The following is a 23,715-nucleotide window of genomic DNA, read 5'->3' on the forward strand; positions in this document are numbered from 1 at the left end:
GAACTGCATCAAGTCATAGTTTTGAGATACAGTCATGGCACAGGAAACATCATAATGGGAACAATATTGTAAGCCATACAGGGGGAGGAAAAAGATAAATCCATCTCAGAGCCAGCTGGGGGGAGGGGGGGAATCTCCGTCACTTTCCTTCTCCATTGTTTATCACCACTGAATTCATCTTGGCCCACTTCTATTTCCCAGCTTTCTGTGCTTCTGTCTGTTTTTCATTCCTTTCCCTGTAAGGTGGAACAGAGCTGACGAGGAGCTGGATGGGTGGCAGGATGTACTAACACTGCAGGGTTGACTTTCCACTGGGGTCAAAAATGTGTGGACTCCCGGCACTCCCAGGAAATTTTTGGAATGAAAGCAAACGCCAAATGACAGATGAGGACTATTAAAATAAAAAATTAAAAACCGTGGACAAGTAGAGTCACTGAGGATGTCAGAGTAAAGTCTGAACTTATTTCCCCTGTGGTCTTTAAATGAATTAGTTGAGAAAGTTAGTTTTTTTTAAATAGTTTTTATTGTCCCATAGCACAGAGATAATGATCGTAAGACATCAGCAGGCACCTGTTTCGGATCAGAACCAGTGACTCAGCCGTTACTTTTCCAGCTACTCAGATTTCTGGACTTCAGTGCTCAACTTCTGGCCCAAAATTAAAAGATATGTTACGCAATTCAAGTGTCTTTGACAGACACTTTTTATGACAAAAATAATAATACGCAATTTAAAATGGCTTTGTAGTTCCAGTAATATAACTAATAAGTATGACCCAATTTCAATTGGGTTTTACTCACATATTCCATTTCTTTTGCTTGTTTATATTTAGCGTGAATATATTTTGAGTGCCAGCACTACATTTACCATCATGCATCATGCTATGGTTGATGCAAAGAGGTGGTGTAATGTTGCCATGACTATGAAAATATTGCTGTTATTGCACTAGCACTGCTCCTGAGACCTGCTTTTCCCCCCTAACATTGTTTATATTTTGATTAATCTGCACCATGTAAAGTTGTGCTGTTATACAGTAGCTACTAGCAGTGGCTGTTTGCCTTGTTACCATGGAGGTACAAACAACAGTCACCTGGATTACATTTGATACGGTAGAAAAAGTTTAAATTCGATGATTATGAGCCCTGATCTTTTTCTTGGGGATTCTTTTTTGGGGCATTTTAGGGCTGCATGGAGGAGTAAACCTCTATATATGGGCGCCTGCTTTACAAGGTGAGCTACCCAGGTGCCCCGAAACTCACTTATTAAGGAAATTCTAAAAATATTTGTTTGCCATTTATGTTTGATGGAGCTTGCACTAAGTCCAGTAATATTTGAATGACATATGTGTGTACTGGTTGGACTGAGTTACGAGATTAAGAAGTGGTGCGATTTTTTTATGATAAATGCATCAAATTGTATGTTCTGAGAGACATTTCCAAATATTGCTCTTTTCTCATTTGTAACAGTAATAACTTGTTACCTTCTTTGGTGGTGCCATCCGTCTGCAGCGGCACTCCGGAGCCGGAGGGGTATTCAGGAGTGACGGTGACGCGGTAGGTGGTTTTCGGCTGAAGCTCCTGCAGCACGATGGTCGTCTCGGCGAGGACCGTGGTCGTCTCCAGCCTGGAGCTCTCGTCCCCTGCGGGTTCGTAGGTCAATTTGTAGCGAGTGATGTCTCCGGGAGCTGGCTGCCACGATACTCTGAAGCTGGCTGTGGTCTCTTCAGATACTCTTAGGTTCTGCACAGAGCCTAGTTCTGCAACAAATGTGAATAAGTTAGTTAGCGTCACGGCTCCGATTTACCAGCTTCAAAAATAAAAAGGTAAATGTCTTGAGTCAACATACCTTCTAAAGTGGTCTCAGAGCCAGTCTCGGGCAAGCTGTCCCAGTTCTCATACTGAGCAAAAACTTTGACTTCATAGCGAGTGTTTGGAGTCAGGTAGGGGAGGAGGGTGGTGAGTGTGTCCCCGGGCAAAGACATGGACACATAATGCCCGCCGTCATCACCTGCCGGCTTGAACTGAACCAAGTAGGACTCGACCCTGGCGGTGGGGTCGATGTCCCAGCTGGCCCTGAAACTTCTGGAGCCGACCTCTGAGAAGTAAAGGGCCCTCGGTTGGATCAGTTCTGGTGAGAAAATGGAAGGAAACAAAGTTAACGGACACACTGCCATGTGGAAACTTGGAGAGAATTATTTTTTATCTAAATCACCAAGGATGATGCTAACTGAGCTGAGCTTTTCTCTTGGTTAAAAGTGGGTTTGCACTTTGGTAAAAAAAATAAAAATAAACCAAGACTTCTTTAGCCTAGGGATGTCACGAGAACCGGTAGTTCGTACCAAGTCAGTGCCAAAATTCAAAAAAACGTGACGTACTCGTTTTTCTACAGTACCATAGTTACCAAGGGATGCAATTCTTCTGGACCTGACGGTGGCAGTATATATCTACAAGTGTTCTAGTCTGCCGCTAAATGCTGGAGAAGAAGAAGAAAGCCGACCCGCACAGAAAACGGTACACGTTGCTCACTGAAGGCTTGACCTGACCACAGTCAGCCTTTCTGTACGTACACACCGCCGCCGACTCGAGCTGCAAAGAAGCTCTGGACGCCCTGTCGAGGACGCTTGTCAAAAAGTCCGAGGAAGCTGTTTGACGCTTTGGCCGCTCTGACGTGGGAGCGTTCTTCGATCATGTGCAACACACGATTGAAGAAAAAGCACAAGCAGCCACTGCACGGCCAATACACTGACACTAGAAACCTTTTATAAATTACATATATAAGGACATCATTTGTATTGTTTGTTGGTCACAGCGGTGTCTGTTAGCAGTTAGCCGCTGAACCGCAGCAGAATGCAGGCAGAGCGAGCAGCCGCCAGCTGTTGACCCGTGCAGGACTTCACTGTGAGCGGACTGTTTAGAGACCATGTGACGGCACGTTAACTGGTCCCTATCACGCAAAACAACGTCACATCATAAATGATAGGGGAACCCAGCAACGGCGATTATGAGATTTCCCTCCATTTTCATGGAACTAATGTCTTGGTAGGAACAAAAGTTTACATCGTATGTTTCTCCAGAATCAGCCAGCGAGAAGGACGTCTATATTCCGATTGGTTGCTGCCGTTTGCCGCTGCTTGCCGCTGAACTGCGTCATAGCTCATTACCATAAAGTTGACCAAAGTTCAACTTTCTGATTGACGCTCAAAACGCTCAAAACGCCCAAAACGCGACGCCGACAGTTTTGACGCTCCTTGCAGCTGAGAGAAGCCAGCTTCCATTGAAAATTAATGACTTCCGGTATCTTTAGACGCCCAAGTCGGCGGCGGTGTGTACGTACAGTTTGGCTTTACCGTAACATTACAGCTACAGCAAAGGCTTGCACTCCCAAACAGAAAGTAAGTCTGTTTCTCTCTGCCGTTGTCTGTCACAGCCTAACGTTAGCCACGGTAGCTACTGACATTAGCTAACTCTAGCGCTTGTTTTGGTGGACCACAACAACGGCAGAGAGAGACATACTAACTAAACATGCTTGCTGTCTGGGAGTTCAGGGTCAACTCATGGAAGACGGTACCGTACACTGGCTGTGTGGTAGGGGTGCACGATTCAGAAAATGTCACGATTCGATTCAATATCAATTTTCAGGCTCAAGATTCGATTCAAAATCAATTTTCAATTCAAAAAAATGATTCTCAATTCAAAAAGCGATTCACGGTATGTAAATGTAGTTACTTTTCCCATGTGATTGCAGTAGATATACAATTTAAAAAATAAAATTCTAAGATTTTTGGATTTTGAATCGGTAGAGCTTGATTTGCAATTTGAATGTGAATCGATTTTTTTGCACACCCCTACTGTGTGGTGATGTCAGGCTTCGGAGCAGCCGGCTGTGGGTCCAGATTACATGTAAATCACGCTCTCCTTGCCCCCTCCACTTAAACCCCAAAGTGTTATCCTTGTTATTCTTAAATACACGTTATAAAGGAGGACATGGGACTTATCGTTTTGTTTTTTAACGTGGTTTTGAATTGGATATCAAGAAACATGAAATTTCACTGGTATTGGTATCGATTACTTTTACTTTCTTTTTTTTACACACCGTGGTATCGACTTTGGTATCAAGTGTCATGTACTTTTGGTGGTATCGGTACCGACTACTAGATTTTTGGTATCGTGACATCCCTACATCAAGCAAAGAAAACAAATGAAGGAATCCAGACAGTAAGTTGGCTGACCTACATGCCATTTAATAAAGATGTACACTGTACAACCCATCTGACAGCTCCATCATTAAAACAACACAAGGAGGGCGGCTGTCAAACTCCCCACTGTGCGAGCTCTTTGAGCAAATATGTTGGATGGAAGCTGTGACTGCGCTGCTCACTCAGCTTCCAGCACACTTCTGTTGACATAAAGTCATTATTATATAAGAATTATATAATCGGCAATCAAAGCTGGTGTGAGTCATATTCTGAGTTGGCAGACCTGAAAGCTCCTTTTGGCAAAATAAGAGCGTGATTAATAGGCTAAGTGGGTGAAAAAAGTATTCACAAGTAACTTTTCTTTCTTGTTTAAACATGATTAAGAGATGTTCTGGGATGGCTAATGATTTCAGCAAAAAGAAAGAATGCATTTTAAAGTCAAGTTCTGTTTACGGATACGTGACTGACAACACACCAGGCAGTCATCTGGTGATTCAACTGGGTTTGAACAAATGAAAAGAAATCTCTGCAACCACTATTTGACCCAGTTTTAATATTTCCACATGCAGGAACTCTCTCTGGCCTTGAAAGATGAAAAGGTGGACATGTGTTTAACACATTGAGGCGAAGAGAGGGTTCAGTTGAAAAAAGCCACACTTGGAAAAGCGACATGAAAGTAATTGTGTGCATGTGGACGGCTGTTGGTACTTCTCTGTATTCTCCTCCACAGTGGTGACTGACTGATACAGTGATTAATTGTTAAAATGTTGATTTGATCACTACAAATGTTCTAAATCATAATAGTTGACTGGTAGGTCTAATTAAACATGTACTTAAAAAGAAATTACTTCAAATTAACTTGCATAGACTGATGAAAAGCATTCATCACCCATAGTACACACACACACACACACACACAGAGACACAGAAACACACACACACACACACACACACACACTACCAACACCTTTTGAAATTAAATTCATAAATGAATGTTAGCTCACAAAATAATTGATATCAACGAGCTACCGGTGTGAGAAATGGAAGAAAATATAAACAACTTTGAGATTTCTATGATTAAGAAGAGTTCTTCTCGTGGCCAAGTCTTTAGCAAAGCTCATTTGGTGAACGCTTCAACAACAACCCTAAACAAATAAACTGACAGCTTGGTACTCCATGGTTGATACATTTTTGGTCATGCTAAGCTAGTTTGGGCCACTCATTAGACTAGAAGGGCACTCAGAGAGCGCAGACCTCTGTCAAGGCCATGTCCTATCTCGTGAATGTTAACAAAAGTGAAGAATTATTTGTGTATCCGCCCCAGGATTTGATTCTGCTCCAAAATTCAATGGGTTCTTCCTTGGCCTATGCTACACTCTTCCACTGAGTTTCATGAAAATCAAGCCAGTAGTTTTTTCCATAATCTTACTGACAAAAAAACAACAACAAACAAACAAAGCTGACAAATGTAAGTATAAGCACATGATTTAGCATAGTATTTCCCACTACTGGACAATGGATAAACACAGGTGAAACAGATCTTCCTACAATTGATTATATACTGTCTGACTGCAGAGTCACAAAAACAGAATCAAACTATTCAAACCGAGTAATTCATAATTTCCACCTTTACAGTGAAAGATAAAATTTAACTTAAGTTAAAACGAGTAGAAAACCGCCAAATATTCCACTTGTGCACGGGAACATACAGAATTAAAAATTAAAAAAATACCTTTTTTGCCTACATATTTCAGCCTTATTTGTTTAAAATAATGGCTGCTTTTGCTTTCATCATGATTTGGTTTATTTTCTGACAATATGACAAGAATTAAACCTGAACATGACACAACAAATGAGAAATCAATAACAGGAAAAAAACATCTAAATTATACCCTAAAACAACAGTAGATTGCTCAAAGGAACTTGAATTAAGCACACTGTCATCAGCATAGAGGGTTACAGCAACATTACTTACGTCTCTGGTGGATGTTGCGAAGCTCTTGCTCGATCCTTAGGCAGATGGACTGCGTGAGTTCTTTGGAAATTCTCTGGAAGGCATCAAAGTCCTCTACAGTGTACACATGGGTCTCTGCAGGTGTATTGGCGATGGCCTCCAGCTCAGATCGTACAGCGTCCTTTACACCCACCGCGAAGATCTCCACATCAGCATTCCGCAGCTTGGTGGCTGGATCGTGGAAAGCGTCGGATGACTTCCCGTCAGTGATGAGGATGGTGACGCGGGGAACGTTGGGTCGCGCCCCTCTGGAGGCCTGGAAGATCTTCTCTCTCACGTAGCTCATGGCCCTGCCGGTGTTGGTGGAGCCGCCGCGGTACGGGAAAGTCCTCACAGCCTTGACCACGCCGCTCAGGTCGTGGTGAGTGTTCAGGTAGAACTCGGTGTGGGGGTCCCTGCTGTACTGGACCAAGCTGATCCGGACCTTATCTCGCCCGATGTCGAAGGTGTTCACCAGCACCTCCAGGAAAGCTCTGACTTTAGCAAAGTTAGCCAGGCCGATGCTGTAGGAGCCGTCGACCAGGAGGACGACATCCGCTTGAACGTCCACGCGAAGAGAACACTCTAGATTGGAAAAACACACAAAGCACGATACAAAGTTGTAACTGACTAACTTCAACGATAGAACATTGAAATATATCGTAGGGCGTTTACTTATACTGTATTCTGAGAATTTTGATCCTGCGTTTCTTTCCTTATTAAGACTTGATGTAAATGGTATTTACAAGTTGAAGCTGGTCATTTTGTTAATTCTCATATGACAGAAACGGCATCAGGTTTGACCAGTGGAGGTTTGTGGTGCTGATGATAATGATGTGACATTGTTTAAGTGTGGAGCTAAGGCTGGGAAGAATTAGCAAAAAGACTGTTCGCAGAGAAAACAGCTAGTTTGACTCTGTCCGAAGTTAAAAAATAACACTCTCAAACCCAAGTATCACACTGCATCTTGTTTTTAATCCGTAATCAAAAAGAGATGTATAAACAACGACTCGTGGATTTAGAGTAAGCTATGGAAACTAAGCTAATCGCCTTTTGGCTCAAACGTGAGAATAAAAAAGGGAACATTTTATGGGAAACTCACCCAGTGAAACTTTAACTGGCTGCGTCTTCTGCATGACTGTGACGGGTTCGCTGGGCGTCAGGCCCTTCAGGGCAAACAGACTGATCTGGTACTCTGTGTCTGGAGAAAGGTCTCTGACCATCACCGAGGTCTGGGTCGAGCCCACATACAGCTCCTGCCGCTTGGCGCCGGCCATCATGGGGATCATCTGCACCTTGTATCCAGAAACCTCTCCGATAGAGGCGCCCCAGGTCAACTGCACGGACTTTGAGGCCACCTCCAGGACTTGGAGGTTAGAGGCAGGCTCAACGGCTGCAAAATTCGGAGTCAGAATCAGAGTTATCTGAATCTTATTGTGCATTAAATGTACACTCATTTGTCTCCTTATTTTGGTTTTGAGAAAATATATTCAAAAAGGTGATTATCAGATAAAATAATGAATGATAGAATAACATTAAATATCAATACAAAAGGAATATTTAGATATTTTGGAAACATAATTTTGTTTTCTTACTGGGAGTTATATGAGACAATTGATACCACTGTAAAATCTGTTAAATATGAAGCTACAGCCAGCAGATGGTTAGCGTAGCTTAGCATAAAGACTGTAAACAGGGAATAACAGTTAGCCTGGCTCTGTCCAAAGATTTTGGCATTAATCTAAATACGTAAAACATGTTAATAAGAGCGTGTCAGAGTAGCTCGCAGGGGGATGTGTTACCTTTGGACAGAGCAGGGTTAGCTGTTCCCTCCTGTTTCCTGTCATTATGCTAAGCTAAGCAGCTGCTAGCTGAAGCTTCAAATTAGGACAGATATGAGAGTGGTATCGATCTTCTTATTTAACAGAGCGAATAATTGCATTTCCCAAAATGTTGCTACTGCTTTAAGACAATGTGCAAAAGGGACAATAGAAGGCAGAAGATGTGATACTCTTCATTTTGTTACCCAGAAATAAAGGTAGTTCTTTTTTTATCACATCTTACCTTCTTCTCCGCTGACGAGGGAGCTGAGTTGATCCTCGACGCCAGCGCACACCTGAGTGATGAGCTGCTTCTGCACATTTTTGATCAAGTCAAAGTTGGCGACATTATAGATGTGACTTCTGTAAGGCGTGGAGGCCATCCGCTTCATCTCCTCTTCATCTGCCTGTTGGATACCTAAAATGGACAAACAAAAACATCTAAGTTGTGGTAAATGCACAGTATATGGTAATTTATGACAACGGGTAAATTATTCGATTGAAACCATTGTGATTGTCTCTGCCTGCTTAATGTGGGTACAGTCACTCATTTCTGAACTAAGAGGCAACTCCAGTAAATTCATAGCAGGGTTTGTAAAATCACTGGCATCGTCAAGGGTTACGGTGTCAAAGGTAAATGGTGTGTTTGCTCCAGTTCTGTAAATACTGTACGTAATGACCAATCTATAAAGATGTACTGTATAAAATATATATGAAGCATATTAAACGTTCTGCAGCTGGATTCACAACCAATCGAAAGCCTTAATTTTTTTTATTCCGCTCTCGCTGGAAAGTCTGACAGCATGGCAGTAAATATGAGTTTTACAATCCTATATATTTTTTGCAACACTTGGACACTACAGTAAAGCTGTGAGCCTTTACAGAAAGTAGTTGATTCAAAGTCCGACTTAGTCAAATATCAATGTGAACATTCTGATCGACACAAGGGGAAAGTAACAAGGTGCTTCTCCCTTCCTTCCTTCCTTCCTTCCTGTCCTGCTTACCTTTCTTTCCTTTATGACATATCTGACTGACAAAAACTAATCTCCACTCTACACAGTAGTGTACTTTACTGTGGACACTGTGGGTACGTCTGACTGCAGTACTTTACACTGTGCTTTTAAAACTTATTGGATTTCAGTATTTCTTTTTCATGTTATGTTTTATTTTACCATTTATAAAAAAACAAATTTGAAATACTTTACGCACACGGTTATGTCTTAATGTCGGATATTGAATGCCTATTTCTGTTTGTGGACTGCGTGGTTACCAGGGAAAACAAGGACTTTATTGTTTATCACTGGTAAAGTCAATATTTTATAAATATATCAGAATGTTGTTTGTGCAAAGAAAGAAATGTATCACTTTCTCTGACATATTGACATCAAATATTTTTCTACCACCTAGCACAGTGTTCCTTTAAAGCTTTGGTGCGTAACTTTTTGATATTAATGAACGTCCATTACATTCAAGCTGTTGCCAAATGAGTTGCTACAAAGCTGATTAAGACTATCAGCTCCACACAACTCTCTCTGGATTTCTCAGTAGGACTATGTTCAGAAGATTGTGGCGTCCGGTGACTTTCTCGCGCAGAAACTCGAGTGAAGATAATTACCTCTTCTGAAGAGTCCATCATGTTTTTTTAATCCTCTGTGTCCACCTTGGCTAACTGTGTGGAGGAGGGGGTGATCACGGAAGGCTTGTATCATGTGGACGCGCCAAGCGGTTGTGTTGTCATTACTTAGAATTCCTCATGGGGGCGACAGAAACTACGCACTATAGCTTTAATATAGCACAACTCAAATGTCCTGTGAAAATATCACAACGCAAATGTCTGTGACTGTAGTCAAAATAAGAAAACTCAACCACCCTCAACCTTTTGAAATGAATAACAAGTAGCCTAACTCCAGAAACTTGATGACCAGGCTGATTATGAGGTCTGTTTGTTACATTTTTTTTAGCAGAAGTGAACATTTACAGTGTCACTCCTGCATGTTACCAGCTGCACACACTGAGAGTATATTTTATGTTTCACTCAGCAGTTATCCATCAGTGACCTGTTTTCACAGACCGTAAAAAATTATGTGTTGTTATTATTTAATCACCAGCCCTCTTTAACACCATAGCAACAGCCCACTTCTGTTCCTCCATCCGAAGTTTGTGGAAAGTCTGACAGTGAAGCCCGAGCGTAAACATACATAAAACTTGCTATCACTCGCTTGTAATTGTTTTTTTTTTTCTTCTATTATTACATCATCACAAGCTGCTTTTGTGACGAACGGCAGTTAAAGGCATTAAATGCAAATGGAAAATGTAAGATGTGGTATGTAATAAACTTGTTCTGGCTACGTACCGAGGACAAAGATCTCCACCCCGCTGCTCCTGAGCTGCTTGGCGTAACTCTCCACCGGACTCTCAGATTTGCCATCTGTGATGATCACCAGCACCTTGGGGAAACCATTCCTGGCACCGGCCGCCTCGGTGAAAGTGTTTTTCAGGAGGTAGTCGAGGGCATCGCCTGGAGCAACGAGACATGCAGGGAAATAGGATTAAATGAAGCAGACAGAAAGTGTCTGCTTTCATAGTGCAGGTTTAACACTTCTTTATTATAGTCCCTATACAATAAGGAAAACATTACCACAAACTGACCTAACCCACGATGGGCTTCATTTTTGCTAATGCTAAAGAAAAATCTAAAGTATTTACATGTAAAATTCTTATTTCTGTATTGATTGAAAATGCCAATTGGGTCAAAAATTGGGTCAAAAAAGTGAATACCACACATGGGGGGAAATTACGGAGACGTTTTAAGTTGGTACTGAGTTTTTTTTGGCTACAGGCCCCTTCTTCATGTAAATACAATTAGAGTAGGGATGTCCCAATTGGAGCCGATATGGGCATTTTTTAACTGATCGGGGATCGGCAGTCACCCCTATCAGCTTACTCCGATCATTTACGTCAGCTGTCTACAATTTACGGCAGAACGCAAACTCGTACGGAACTTGGCATTGCTCATTAACATGGCTAAAATGTCAGCGGTGTGGAAGTATGTACAGTCCAACATCCACTTGCAATATCTGCAATGCGATCGTTAAAACGGTGTGCAGCTCTATTATCTATGTGAATACAATTATCGGATCAGGACTCTGTATCGGCAGATATACAATAGTTAAAAAATTGGATTGGGATCTGGGGGCCAAAAAAAGATGATCGGGACATCCCTAGATTAGAGTTGTTTTTAAAAACACTTTGCGATTATTATTTAAGATAATTTCTTTCATTTGTCAACTTGAAACCATGTAGGCCAAACAGCAAAACAAATAAAAAATACAATATTTAGAAAAAGTAATGATTTACTGTATGTTGCACACACAAGAATATAAAGTACCTAAAACCTGAACAGAACTTTTAACTGAATAAAATTTAAAATTGTAAAAAAAGGAAAAATTGTAATAATAATAATACTAACAATTTATAATAATAATTAAAAACCCACAGAAAACTAATTTATACTGAGGTGAAAACAGAAAATAGTGTGAAAATGTAACATTCGAGAACATTATCCATGTACCTGTCATGGTGTCTCCTCCTTTGTACGGGAGCGAGCCGATGGCGCGGAGCAGAGCCGGTCGGGTGAAGTGGCGTTTGAGGTTGAACTCGGTTCGGGGGTCGGTACTGTACTGAATCACGGCCACCCGGGTTTTGTCCTCTCCGATCTGAAAGGCGCCGGCCGCCGCTGAAATAAAGTTGCGGATGTATTTGAAGTTCGGCCTGCCCACGCTCCAGGAGCCATCCACCAAGAACACCACGTCGGCAATGGCACTGAAAGAGCATTCTGGGGGAGAGAAAAAAAGTGAGCAGTGAGAGGGCAATAAAGAAAAGGTAGAATTAACATAAAACATCATAAGGACGTGTACCTTCCTCACCAAAAATATTCAAGGGTTTGCAGAATTAGGGTTGTGGCAAGTTGGATGAGAACCTGGAAAAGTAATGTACTTACTCAAAGTTGATACAACTTGATATCCCATTGGATGTGACAATGGGTGTTTTTTCATAAAAGCTTGGTATTTCTCAACATGGTTTTTAAAGCTTATTCATTATTCATTATTGGACTCGCTCTGCTGACTGGCTTTTACTTCATGTTCCCAGAGCTCGGTCAGAACTTGGAAAAACTGGTTATAACTTTAGTGCACCCGACTCCTGGAACAAATTACAACACTTCCTTAAAATCAACCCAATTGTGCCTTTTGAACATCTGGTTTTAAACCTGCAAACTTCTACTTGTAATTGCTAAACATAATTGTTCTTTCTTTTGCATCATTATTATCCTTCATTAGAAGTTACTTATCAAATCATGTTTCCAATTCAGAACGTTTTATTGTCTTTCTATTTTTTTTATGATGGCGTTGCTTCTTTTCTGTGTTGCTGCTCTGTTCTTGTCTTTGTAATTTGACTCGATGTCGTTGTAAATGAGGGTCGCTCCCTCAAAGATCTCTCGAGTATGATATAGGACTTTTTTTTGGGTATGTTCTGTCACACTGGATGAATCAAACTGTGCTGTTGTAGGTGGAAGTACAGGACTCTGCTTTCCCCTACTTTCTAGGAGTTTCCTTGTGACTTTCCTCTCATGAAAAGAAGGAAAAATCAGCAAAAGCTCGTCATCTTCTGCAGAACCGGGCCAGGGCAGCAGCAACAGCACGGCAGCAGTGCTCTTGTAAATGAGCATCTGTAATGGTTTCCACTTCTCTCAGCACTTCAGGGCTGGGCTCCTCTCAGCTCGCTCCCCCAGCTCCAACAGCAGCTTCCCGCCCCACCTACGACCCCCGCACCGAGCATGTGCAGTTTCCTACGCATTGGCATAATTGGCCGGCAGGGGACCAAACCGATGACCGAATACCTCAGATATTTATGGCAGCCTAATTTTGATTATAGCTATACAATGGGGTGTTGTGCGGTAGGAGCCTCCCTTCGCTGCTGAGATCACGCTGATGGATGGCGCCCAGCAGTGAGGAAGAAAGTTTTCGAGAACAAAAAGTGGAAAAAGTCGAGCGGAGACTTGGAATGTTTGGGGCTCGTTATCTTAGCAGCGAGTGAAACCCCTCGTCAAATTGAAGGCTTAAATGAACAAGAGGACTTACTGACTGAATCTGAAGGGTCTGGTTTCCTGGAAGCTCCTCCTGTGCCGCCAGCGGACTCAACTGAAAGACAATAACACAATCATGTAATTACAGACGTTAGAGATGATTCAGATAATCAATAATCAATATTTAATCCTCTATCCATCCTTGAAAAACCCAAATCTTTATTTTTATGTGAGGTTATGAACCATTTTCTGTCAATAACCGTCGCTGTTTTTCTTCAACAAAATTGCAGACCACTCAAACTAGACCAGAACTCTTTTTTTTTACTTTCCATACATGAGATATATATTATCTCATCTTGAGGGTTTCTTGTGCAACATTTCCTCCTCGTAGATACAAGGAACGTGCAAAACAAGCTCCCAAATGGCTAAACTAACCAGTTGATGTCATCGTTTCCGACAGATTTCCAGGGAATCTCCCGAGCTTGGAGGGTTTGTCAGATCATCAGTGTTTACTGTGGTGCCAAGCAGGCGTCCCCACCAAACTGCTGCCTTGATGTTAGTGAAGACCTCACTCGCCGCTGGAAATCTGGCTCACTGCTCGTTTACTGATCCATATGTAATGTAACTTTTACTGGACTGTTGTGTCTTTTAACCTGCTGCAGCTGCTCCTTTCTCATCTTATCATATCATAGATAAATGCATTGCCTCTTTGTCCCTCTTTCGCCAAGTACTCAGTGGTTACCAAACTTTTTAGCTTGTGATCTTTTCAAATTAAGCTTCGTCTGAGGCTACATTTACATTGCTACGTTTTGGTTGAAAAACGAATATCTTTTCCAAAATAGTCGTGCAACAGAAAACTCAGATTGGACAGATAGTCTAGCTAGCTGTCTGGATTTACCCTGCAGAGATCTGAGGAGCAGTTAACCATAGTCCTCAGAAATCCACCGGAGGTTAGAACGCCAACACAGAGAAAGAAGAAGGAAACGGACATCAGCGAAAACACATGCATCCGGCAGAATTTCCTGCGGCACCGGAGCAATCCCGGAAGTGGAACATCAAGGATATAGACTACCATTGCAACGGGCAGAGTATACAAGCTGCCTCCTGTTTATGTCCAGTATACGAGAATGTTGATGACATATGCGGTTTGGGTGTGTTAGTTTAAGCAGAGATTAGAAGTTGAAGTGCTCAAAAAGAGAAAGATCAAAAGTTCAAGAACAGCTACTAAATTATGGTGTTTTCTCGACTAAACTACATTTACGTGAAGAACAAACTGTACTGTAAAACTGAAATCATGAAAAACAAATTATGCAGGATAACAGAAGCACACTCTTGTCTATAAAACACCAACTGTTTCTGTTAAGTTGCCCACTTGGTGTATGGAGTCTTTAGTTGTTTTACCAGCGCATTTGGTGAAGAAAACTGACCAGCTGCAGCTACAAACTTTACTAGTATTTGGTTTGAAGTCTGGTGCTACTTTACACACACAAACCCAAACTCAGGGACACAGTGACTCACGTGTGATCTGGCCGGAGATAGGCAGACTTTCCTCTGATCCAGCGTACGCAGATATTGTTACGGTATAATCCACATCTGGACTCAGGTCTGAGATGGAGGTCTTAGTCGCAGATGCAGGCAGAGTAAATTCTTTTGTTGGTTCTTCTACAAGAATGCACAAAGTCAGAGGGAAGCCATTAGGAAACTATTGCATTACTTCATTTCTCCAAAAGTTAAAACAGGTCTTCAGAAAAAACTGATTCTGACTGTTGACCTAAGGACTGGAAGAGCCGTGTAAACACACGACCGTATGATTTAAATTAATGAAATTTCCCCCATTACTATGAATCAAAACATTATTTTAACCCTTAAATGCCCAATTATTTCATTAAGGTGAGCATACTTATTTATCAAAAAAATCCTTAGCTTCAAATAGTCTACAGGTTTTTATTCATTATTCATGCGTTGATATGTTGCTAGTAGATATTTCCAATGTCTATTGTGCAGGTTTACAGGAAAATACCCATTAAATTTACACAAAGTACATTAAATAACACCTTAAGCTCTCACGTTTACTCAGTATCCAGTAGAAATACTTAATTTCATGTTTTAAAGTAAATTACTTTTAATGAAAGACACTGAATTACGTTTGTGGTTTACAGGCAAAGACTATGTGCCTTTTAACAAACCCATAAAGTGAGAAACCAACCAACGTTATTTAGTCATTTAGTGTAATGTTATTGGCATAACATTTTGTAATTTGAAGTATATATTGTGGTTCTGTCAGTTAGCTAGCTAGCTAGTTTAGTTAGCTAACAGTATGCAGCTGTTACACCTGGCAGTTATTGAATGTAAATATACAAGCTACTGTTAGTTCTGTCAGTTAGCTAGCTAAATTATTTTAGTTAGCTAATAGTAACATTAGCCAGCTGTTACACCTGGCACTTATGAATTTGTAAGCTAACGTTAATTCTGTCAGTTAGCTAGTTTAGTTCTAATGTAACAGTTATGGCAGTTATTGAATGTAAATATACAAGCTAATGTGAGTTATGTCAGTTAGCTAGTTGGTTTAGTTAGCCAATAGCATGTAGCTGTTTCACCTGGCAGTTATGAATATACAATCTAACATTAGTCCTGTCAGTTAGCTAGCTAGTTAAATTAGCAACAGTTAGCAACGAATCTCTATGTAAGAACTAGCTAGTCTATGTAACGTTAACGTTACTAGTGATGCGGGAAATCCTCATTTAATAAACACTTACTTAGTTATAATAGCCTATGTTTGAACTTGCGAAAACGCTTGTACAATGGACCTTTTCCCCCAGCAGACATGTTGACTTGTCATAGTAGGAAAAGCACAGCTGGAATTGATAACCTTAACGATGGCTCAGTTCCATCAAGTGTCCCAGTAAGCTATTCCAGTGAGTCAGCGCACTATACCAGGGTCTCTCCTAAGTGGAATGCAGCCATTATTAATGGTTTTGAATACACCTGTGCTTTTCCTACTATGACATGTCAACATGCCGTGAAAAAGGTCTATCAGCTCCTGGCTTTGAGAAAGGGAGCACTGTCATGTTGAAACAAGAGAAGGCTTTTCCTAAACTTGCATGTGCCACAAAATCACACTATTGTCTTAAATTGTATTGTACTGTATATTGTAGCATTCAGCTTGTTTCTTCATTGGAACTAAAGGGGCAAACCCTAGGAAAACACCCCCATACACATACTGAGTTAGCTAACGTTAGCTAAGTGAAGAAGTAGCTGATATGACTGCTGGCTGGGTTTTTTTATTTTCTTAAAACCATCTCAGCTGTTTAATGAGCCCTGATGGACGTTACATCTACACTCCTGATCTAAACTAATGATGACATCTTTCCATGGCAGTGATATTTTTCATTTCCCTCCCTATTTATGTTTTAGATATCCTGGAGCCAAACACGTGTCTGCAGAAAATCTTCAGATAATTGCAGGGAGTGTCGAGTCTTGCCAGGCAGACTGATGAGAGTTTATGACACCTGTAATGTTACGGGCTCGGCAGGACATAACTCGCAGGTTTAATGAGCACCCACCTGTGTCTGAGGTCACATGTATTCTGTAGCCCTGTATCCTCGACTGTGGTCTGCTCCAGATCATTTGCACTGTGTTCTCATTTAAAATCTTAAACCTCAAATCTGACGGGGGATCGACTGTGAAGAGAAAAGGTAAACACAGTTAATCCTGCAGCTTTAGGAGGTGGAAGGATTGTAATGTGAAGTATAAAAGTATTTTCCCAACAGTCAACACTTCCAGGGGGTAGTTTGTCAGGTTCACTGTTGGCGCAAACAACGCAACACAAATCTAAACTAAAGATGTGAGGGAAGCCATTTTGGAGATAAAATGACCTCCGTTTGCGCCAGCAGCCACAGTCAACAACTCAAGCAATAACACACACACAACAAAACAACACTACCTTCCTGCAGTTTAGAACATTCAAGAAGGAAAAACAAACAGGGCAGGACGATGAACACTTTGGTGAATTTTGGCTGTGATCAGTCTAAGGAAGCAAAGAAAGGCCAATGTGAATATCATGTATGGTGCTTTCAAAAACTCCAATATCCAAACATAAAATTGTTTCAAGATGCTCAGATTCAACTGGTTATTGAATTAGATCTAAAAAGTCAAGTTAAGCCAAAAAGTTAAGTTGTCCAAATTGGATTGTTGTTGGACATTTAGACAAAAGATGTGATGGAAAAACGTCATCAGGTTACGAAGGAGAAACAATCAAGGCCTAAATGGAATCAATTAGATCTTTGTCAAATCAGGTTACGTTTTCCCGGTCACAACAAAGAAAGCAACTTCATTTTTTGAATTAAATATTGGACACTTGAATTTTTGTTTTGCCTTTTTAAATATTGGATGATTTAATTTTCTTTTTAAATTTTGCAAATCATGCAAACAAAACCAGGTTTTTGAAAGCCCAAAACTTGAGCATTCTTCCTGGCAATTTCCAAACACATCAATTTAAATTGATTGAAATTTGAAATGTAATTGTTGGTTGTAATGGCCTTTCTTTGCTTCCATACAGGTCATTTTGACTGATAACCCACACCTTTTGGATGGTTTGTATCTAGAAAAAGACAGACATTTTGGCTGGTGATGTAGCGGAAGAACTTTTAAAAACACTTAGTAAAAAAATTCCAACAAACTACAACATGGACTGGCTGACAACCAGCAGACTGTCCATGACCTCAATCCAACTCGAGATGTTGAATTGACAAACAACAAAAGCACACACAAATCTGATGAAACTCTCCAGTATTGATTATACAATGGGTAAAGATCTGGTTCTCCGATCTGAAAGACCTTTTATCGTCACCATTGCAAACCTCATAAAAGAATACACAATGTCAGTGAAAGACATGTGTACGTCTTTTCTTCTGTTCACATTTCTGGAAAAAAACTGCACCAGAGGTTCTTAAACTACTTCAGCTCCAGACCCAAATTTAAAAAAAAGATTTCATCAAAGAATCTTTTGCTCCAGTTGAAAATCGCAGAATCCTCTTAGGATCTGGACTATAATTTAAGAACCGCTGGTTTTTGTTACGTTGACCAACAAACAAGATAAAAGTGCACACAGATTAAAATTGAACTTGTGATCACGGACATGGAGGAGATCATGCATCACGTGTACATGAAAAGTTGTTTACAACAACTTGGGGGCAAGGGACAAAAAGTTTCCATGTACACGAGGGTCCACAGATTAATTTTTAAATATTTTAGATTGATATTCTTCAGGTTGGGGTTAAAACGAGATACAAAAAGGGTACCTACCTAAAAAACTAGCTTGCTATAACGCACCAATTTTACGTAGCCTGAGGCTATTGGCTAAGACCTACAATTAAACACATTAGAGTATCTTAATGACGAAATTAGCTCAAGGATGTACTGAATGAATAAGCTTGATGTTTTACGAGGCAAATGGGCTCAATCCGGGGGAGTTTTAGCAAGGAAGGATGAATCTGTCATGATTTATGGGGGGAATGCGTCATTAATAGATTTAATGGAATTAATAGTCAAAACAAGACTTGGGATTGTAGTATAAATACTTAATGGATAAATCCAATGTTCCCCTGTAACTGGATATTTTCAAATTTTAGAAACCTTTCTCAAAACACTAATTTCCTAAACGCAAACTCGCCTAAACTGAAACCATATCTAACCTCTTCAACCTCAACAGTGAGTCTAATTGTTAATCTTTTCGTGCTGGAGGAACGTTACTCTAACGGTAATCTAAGCTCCAGAGTTTGTGCTCATTTTTTGAAACTCCGCAGCTGCAGATTCTGAAGTAAGACTGTAGAAACACACAATGCAAAGTATGAATTACTCAAAGAAACAAAACATAGAGTAAATAATGAATACAACATATCATCTAGCTAGAGTTTAAAGATTATTGTAGGCTATCTAAGCATTTCTTTTCCTAGACCGCCAACCGGTTCATCTGTTAGTGTGGGAGTGAAGAATATCATTGTAAAATATTGTCGTGAAGCCAAGACTCAGGGTCTGGTCGAGGCTTGACCGGGAGGGTGACAGGACGTCAAAAACGGAGGTAGCACCAACCTGGTGAGTCAATTCAAGGGCCACGGCGCGGGGCTGCTGCTTCTGTTTCCCAAGTGGACAAAAACTACCCAAAAGAACTTCAGCTCTTAAACCAGATGGACACACACACACACACACTTGTACAAACACACACACCATCCACGCTCCCATGTGGAGCTTTTATTTGAAACATCAAAGGATCTGCTCTAAACTGCTTTTATTTTGCAATTTTTCAACCTAAAATTGTGTCAGTTTAGGGCAGAGGCCTTCCTGTTTGGAGTCTTTTTTTTTCTTCAAGGTGTTCAAGCATTGGACTCTGGCTCCAACATGTCAAACTATTTCACACGGTAGAATATATACGACCCCATTAAAGATGCCGTGACTTCTGGAGGCAGTGAGGGCCCCCGCTGGGTTAATAAAGGGGTGGGGGGGTGGGGTGTTCCACAGGAGGTCAGAAACTCTCCTGGAAGGAGAGAAAAGAAAGATTTGCCTCCTGGTGATTTGATGAGTTTTTACTGCACTCTTCTCTTTCTTTCTTTTTTATTTTGAGAGAAAATCCAGAAGGCACGGAGGAGCATATTTTCTCCTCTCCTGACCTCAAAAACTTCTGGAAAATAATGTGAAACTCATATTTTGTCTTGCCGTTCCATCAGGAGAAAGGACGTAGGGAGGAAACTTGGCCACGTGCCGTCTGGGTTTTTCTTTTCTTTTTTGAAACCGGAGAAATATAGGCTACAGTAACAGATAGTAGACGTAAAGCAAGGGGCCCTCCTAGTGTCAAACACATCAAACTGCATCTGTCCGAAGATGGAAAGATGCCCCAGTTAACCAAGATTTACAGCCTCACATGGGATGCAGCATACGCTAAAACACATTTCTTTTAATTGAGGATAGTTTTTGAGATAGATTACTGTCTTTCAAAACTGATAGATGTAAATTGATAGCATAAGAAAGCACACTTTTATTTTATTAATCCAAAAACCATTAAGCCTTTCTAACAACAAAACTGATTTTTCCACATATTGTTTTGTACTTTTAAGTCTTAGCTACATAACTGCTCAAAGCAAGTTATACTAAAAAACACTTTAAAGGTCCTACTGGTTTGGACAAAAAAGCTCTTCTCCTTAAATTCAAAGCAGATATTTTAAATGGAGACAGTTTTTCACTTCAAGAGGAAATCTTGTGACTTCCAGATGGAAGATAGAATTATTGGAGTGTGGGGGAAAGCATCAATCAAAGGTTAAACTGAGGACAGTCACTTCAAACTAATCAATTCACAAACACACACATTTTCTTTCTCTGTGTAATTTCTTTTTATTCAGACTAAATGACATTGCAGGCGGAGAAAAGGCAGAGGTGAGAGGAGTTGGAGTCAGATGTGTTGGATCACAGAGAGGAGGAGGAGGAGGAGGAGGAGCGGCTTTACCTTGATCCTGGGCCTGAGAGGAGGTCAGCAGCAGTGCCAGGAGGGCAGCCGCCACCAGAGACAGCCGGCTCTTCATCTTCAGCTCCTCTGGCTCAGCAGCACATGAATGGAGCTAAGAGAGGAACGAAGGAGGCGGTTAGACCCTTTTAACGTCAGCCCATGCAGCCCCGCAGCAGCCTCAGGGCTTCACAAGACCTTGAAGCCATCCCAATGTGAACTGCAAACCTCCATCGCTTGCCTCATGTAAATATATCATCATTTAAATCTACATCTGGTATCAATTAGTTGCTTAAAATCCAATAGAAAACGCCGCTTTCAGTAGATTAACAAAGTCATATTTCCACGATAACTGCTCTCCAGACAGCTAAACAAATATTACATGACTGACTTTGTATGTATGAATGAATAAAGTCCAAAAATCGACAAATTAACAGCGTAAAACGCCAATTTAATATTAAGGAAACGCTATGAGAATAAAGGCGCAAAAAGGCAAACCTGTCTCATCTCTCTTTCTCTCTCTGTTAGATTCCGTTTTTTCTTTTAAAACAACTTACATTCTGGTGCAATTAAACTGCAAAGCGTCCAATTCAGTAGCGTATATCTCTGCCGATGAGACAGTCCCACTCTAACGGAGAGAGTCCTTCCACAGTTCAGAATAACCGAGCGTCAAAATCCTATAGCGCCGTGCGCAATTACGCACCGCAATGTCGAGAAATAGTCCACGCGTTTCTTGAAATATCCCGATTGTAAACTGGATGGTAACTGGAATATTGGGAGGAAATAAAGTCTGGAAATAACACAGCTTTTTTTTTTTAAACAGCAAGAAAGTATTTAATCTACGTGTCATAAAATCACTTGAATCTTAAATAATTCACCTGAGAGAGAGAGAAAAATCATGCAGGACTGACCTATAGAGGAAACTCTCGAATTTCTTTGGGTTGGTTCAAGAAATAAAAAAATAAAATAAAATAAAAAAACAAAAAAGGTTAAAGTCACTGTTGTAGACCCCCAACCTGGGAAAGGGGAGAGCGAGGTGGCCCGGTGTTGAAGTCAGAGAGCTCAGCGGGTTTTTGGTTCCCAGACGCGTTGGCGAGCCTCTTTCCAAGTGGGAAGACTCTCTACACTATCTGCTACTTAACAGGAGGGCTGCTCCCAGCTCTGCCTGCCCCGCCGCGAGCTCTTACGACATCCAGACGGGCCAAAAATGATGTGCAACCTCTAAAAATTGCTTGGAGACACACACACACACACACACACACGGAAACTTTTACATAGTTTTCTGCATTCCTTTCCGGTGATGGAGGGCTTCTGTGCGTCTCGGCCACAAGGAGACAGCGGCGCAGATCTGCTTTTCGGGGAAGAGGGGGGATCAGAGGAGGGGAACTGACTGAGACTTTTACCCCCTTTTTCATTTCGTGAATCAATGGGAAAATATTACACAGTCTGGTAGACTAAACCCCAAATCAGTCTTTCCCCGTTTAATGAATCATTCCGGAACAGAAGTTTCTGGTGTCCTGAGCTGGATTTGATAAAAAAAAAAAGCAACAGCTGCACACACTACGATTTATGACAATTTAAAATGACTCGAAGAATAGACATCTTGCCCAAATATTTTAACAGTCACAACACAACAAAAAATGTAAAGGATGTTAGATATAGTACCCCCAAAGTCCTAAGATTTTCCCAAAAGTATCCAAGGTAGTCCAAATGTGTAAAAGCTCCCCCAAAATGTGATGTATGGATTCAAACGTGACATAGAATCTAAGAATTTAGTTGTTGAATAAATTTTTTTTTAAGTGCATTGAAATGACATTTAGTAAGTCATCAAACTATAACCAACTGTCAGATTGACAAACCAGAACCTTGAAATAGTTTTATGACCAAGGCGCCCCCTGGCGGACAAGGGACGCCCTTCATGTGTCCGTCCGGCTCTGCTCTTATCAAATGGACCTTTTTCACAGCAGACATGTTGACTTGTCATAGTAGGAAAAGCACAGCTGAGATTGATAACCTTAACGATGGCTCAGTTCCATGAAGTGTCCCAGTAAGATATTTCAGTGAGTCAGCATGCACAATACCAGGACCTCTCCTAAGTGGAATGCAGCCATCAGTAATGGTTTTTAATACACCTGTGCTTTTCCTACTATGACACGTCTGCTGTAAAAAAGGTCTATTACATTTCACATAACATGCGCTTAGTGTCATCAAAATCATCAGATGGTTGGCTATTGGTTGCAGGTATCAGACCATCTCGTCCAATCACAAGCCCGTCAGATTACACAGCAGATTCCTGAGTGCTGCTGCTCATCCGGTGTCTCTAAAGCGTTAATGATCTGTGGTGGGTGTGGACTGATAGAACAGGCCCAGGGCTGTCTCCTTCTGCACTCTGACTTCCATTTAAACAGACTCCAGGGAAGAATCCACCCAAGGCACAAACTGCACTTTAACATGAGGTATTTACCAAATGAAGCATTTAAATTACATAAGCCTTATCTCTAGTTTCTGTACAGGAGCAGCAAAGGTCACGTGGACAACTTAAGTTGTCAAAAGCATTAATCTCTGAACCCTAATTATGAAGATTTCTTCCTGCGAGATCCAGACTGTTGATTTCCTTGTAAACACTGCCCTCTAGTGATGGAATCTGAACGCTCCCACAGTGCCCAGTCAAAGTTCCTCCCTACATCTCTGACTTGACTCCGCTTCATCCTCCCAGCCTAGTCCGAGGTCATCAGGTCAGAGGCTGTTAGAGGTTCCCCGCCAAGCGGATCGATCATTCCAAGCAGTGGCTCCTAGGCTGTGGAAGGGCTTGTCTCCCTTTCTACGTTCTATTCTGTCAAATCTTTTAAAAAGCAATTGAAGCCTCTGCTATTCAAGCAGGCTTTTAGTTAGCCAAAGGGGTTTGATGGTTGTTTGTTAGGTTTTCTATTTGCATTTAAATCTTTCTTGTATTTTAAATTTGTTGCATTACATTTTAATGTGAAGCACTTTGCGATTTTTATCTATGAAAAGGTGCTTTACTTACTTACCCAGGAAAAGTTAGTGTGGCTTTTTTGGAAATGTGCAGTTGCTAGTTTTTTTTGTGTGCAAAGATTAAATATAATAAAAAAAAAAAAAAAACACTTTTTTTCATG

The 23,715-nt window shown here is 41.0% G+C and overlaps 1 protein-coding gene across 7 annotated transcripts in view; it reads right to left on the minus strand.

The window, feature by feature from the left end:
• col12a1b (collagen, type XII, alpha 1b) overlaps positions 1 to 21,732 on the minus strand; it is a 150,291-nt gene extending 128,559 nt beyond the window's left edge. For 2 of the 7 annotated variants that reach the window (XM_028605440.1, XM_028605436.1), the window contains exons 1-12: positions 21,493 to 21,731; positions 20,585 to 20,696; positions 16,653 to 16,769; positions 14,608 to 14,751; positions 13,145 to 13,204; positions 11,578 to 11,841; positions 10,360 to 10,524; positions 8,251 to 8,424; positions 7,289 to 7,579; positions 6,169 to 6,771; positions 1,844 to 2,125; positions 1,479 to 1,754 (exon numbers count right to left, since the gene is read on the minus strand). In XM_028605440.1, the coding sequence (XP_028461241.1) occupies positions 1,479 to 1,754; positions 1,844 to 2,125; positions 6,169 to 6,771; positions 7,289 to 7,579; positions 8,251 to 8,424; positions 10,360 to 10,524; positions 11,578 to 11,841; positions 13,145 to 13,204; positions 14,608 to 14,751; positions 16,653 to 16,769; positions 20,585 to 20,660 (2,452 nt within the window). In that variant the 5' untranslated portion in view covers positions 20,661 to 20,696; positions 21,493 to 21,731. Of the gene's footprint in view, positions 1 to 1,478; positions 1,755 to 1,843; positions 2,126 to 6,168; positions 6,772 to 7,288; positions 7,580 to 8,250; positions 8,425 to 10,359; positions 10,525 to 11,577; positions 11,842 to 13,144; positions 13,205 to 14,607; positions 14,752 to 16,652; positions 16,770 to 17,032; positions 17,100 to 20,584; positions 20,697 to 21,138; positions 21,468 to 21,492 lie in introns of those variants that run through there. The other 5 variants (XM_028605441.1, XM_028605443.1, XM_028605437.1 and 2 more) reach the window with 4 other exon arrangements.
• Positions 21,733 to 23,715: the final 1,983 nt, after the last annotated feature.

Source organism: Perca flavescens, chromosome 18 (assembly GCF_004354835.1).
Source record: "Perca flavescens isolate YP-PL-M2 chromosome 18, PFLA_1.0, whole genome shotgun sequence".
NCBI classification, from domain to species: domain Eukaryota; kingdom Metazoa; phylum Chordata; class Actinopteri; order Perciformes; family Percidae; genus Perca; species Perca flavescens.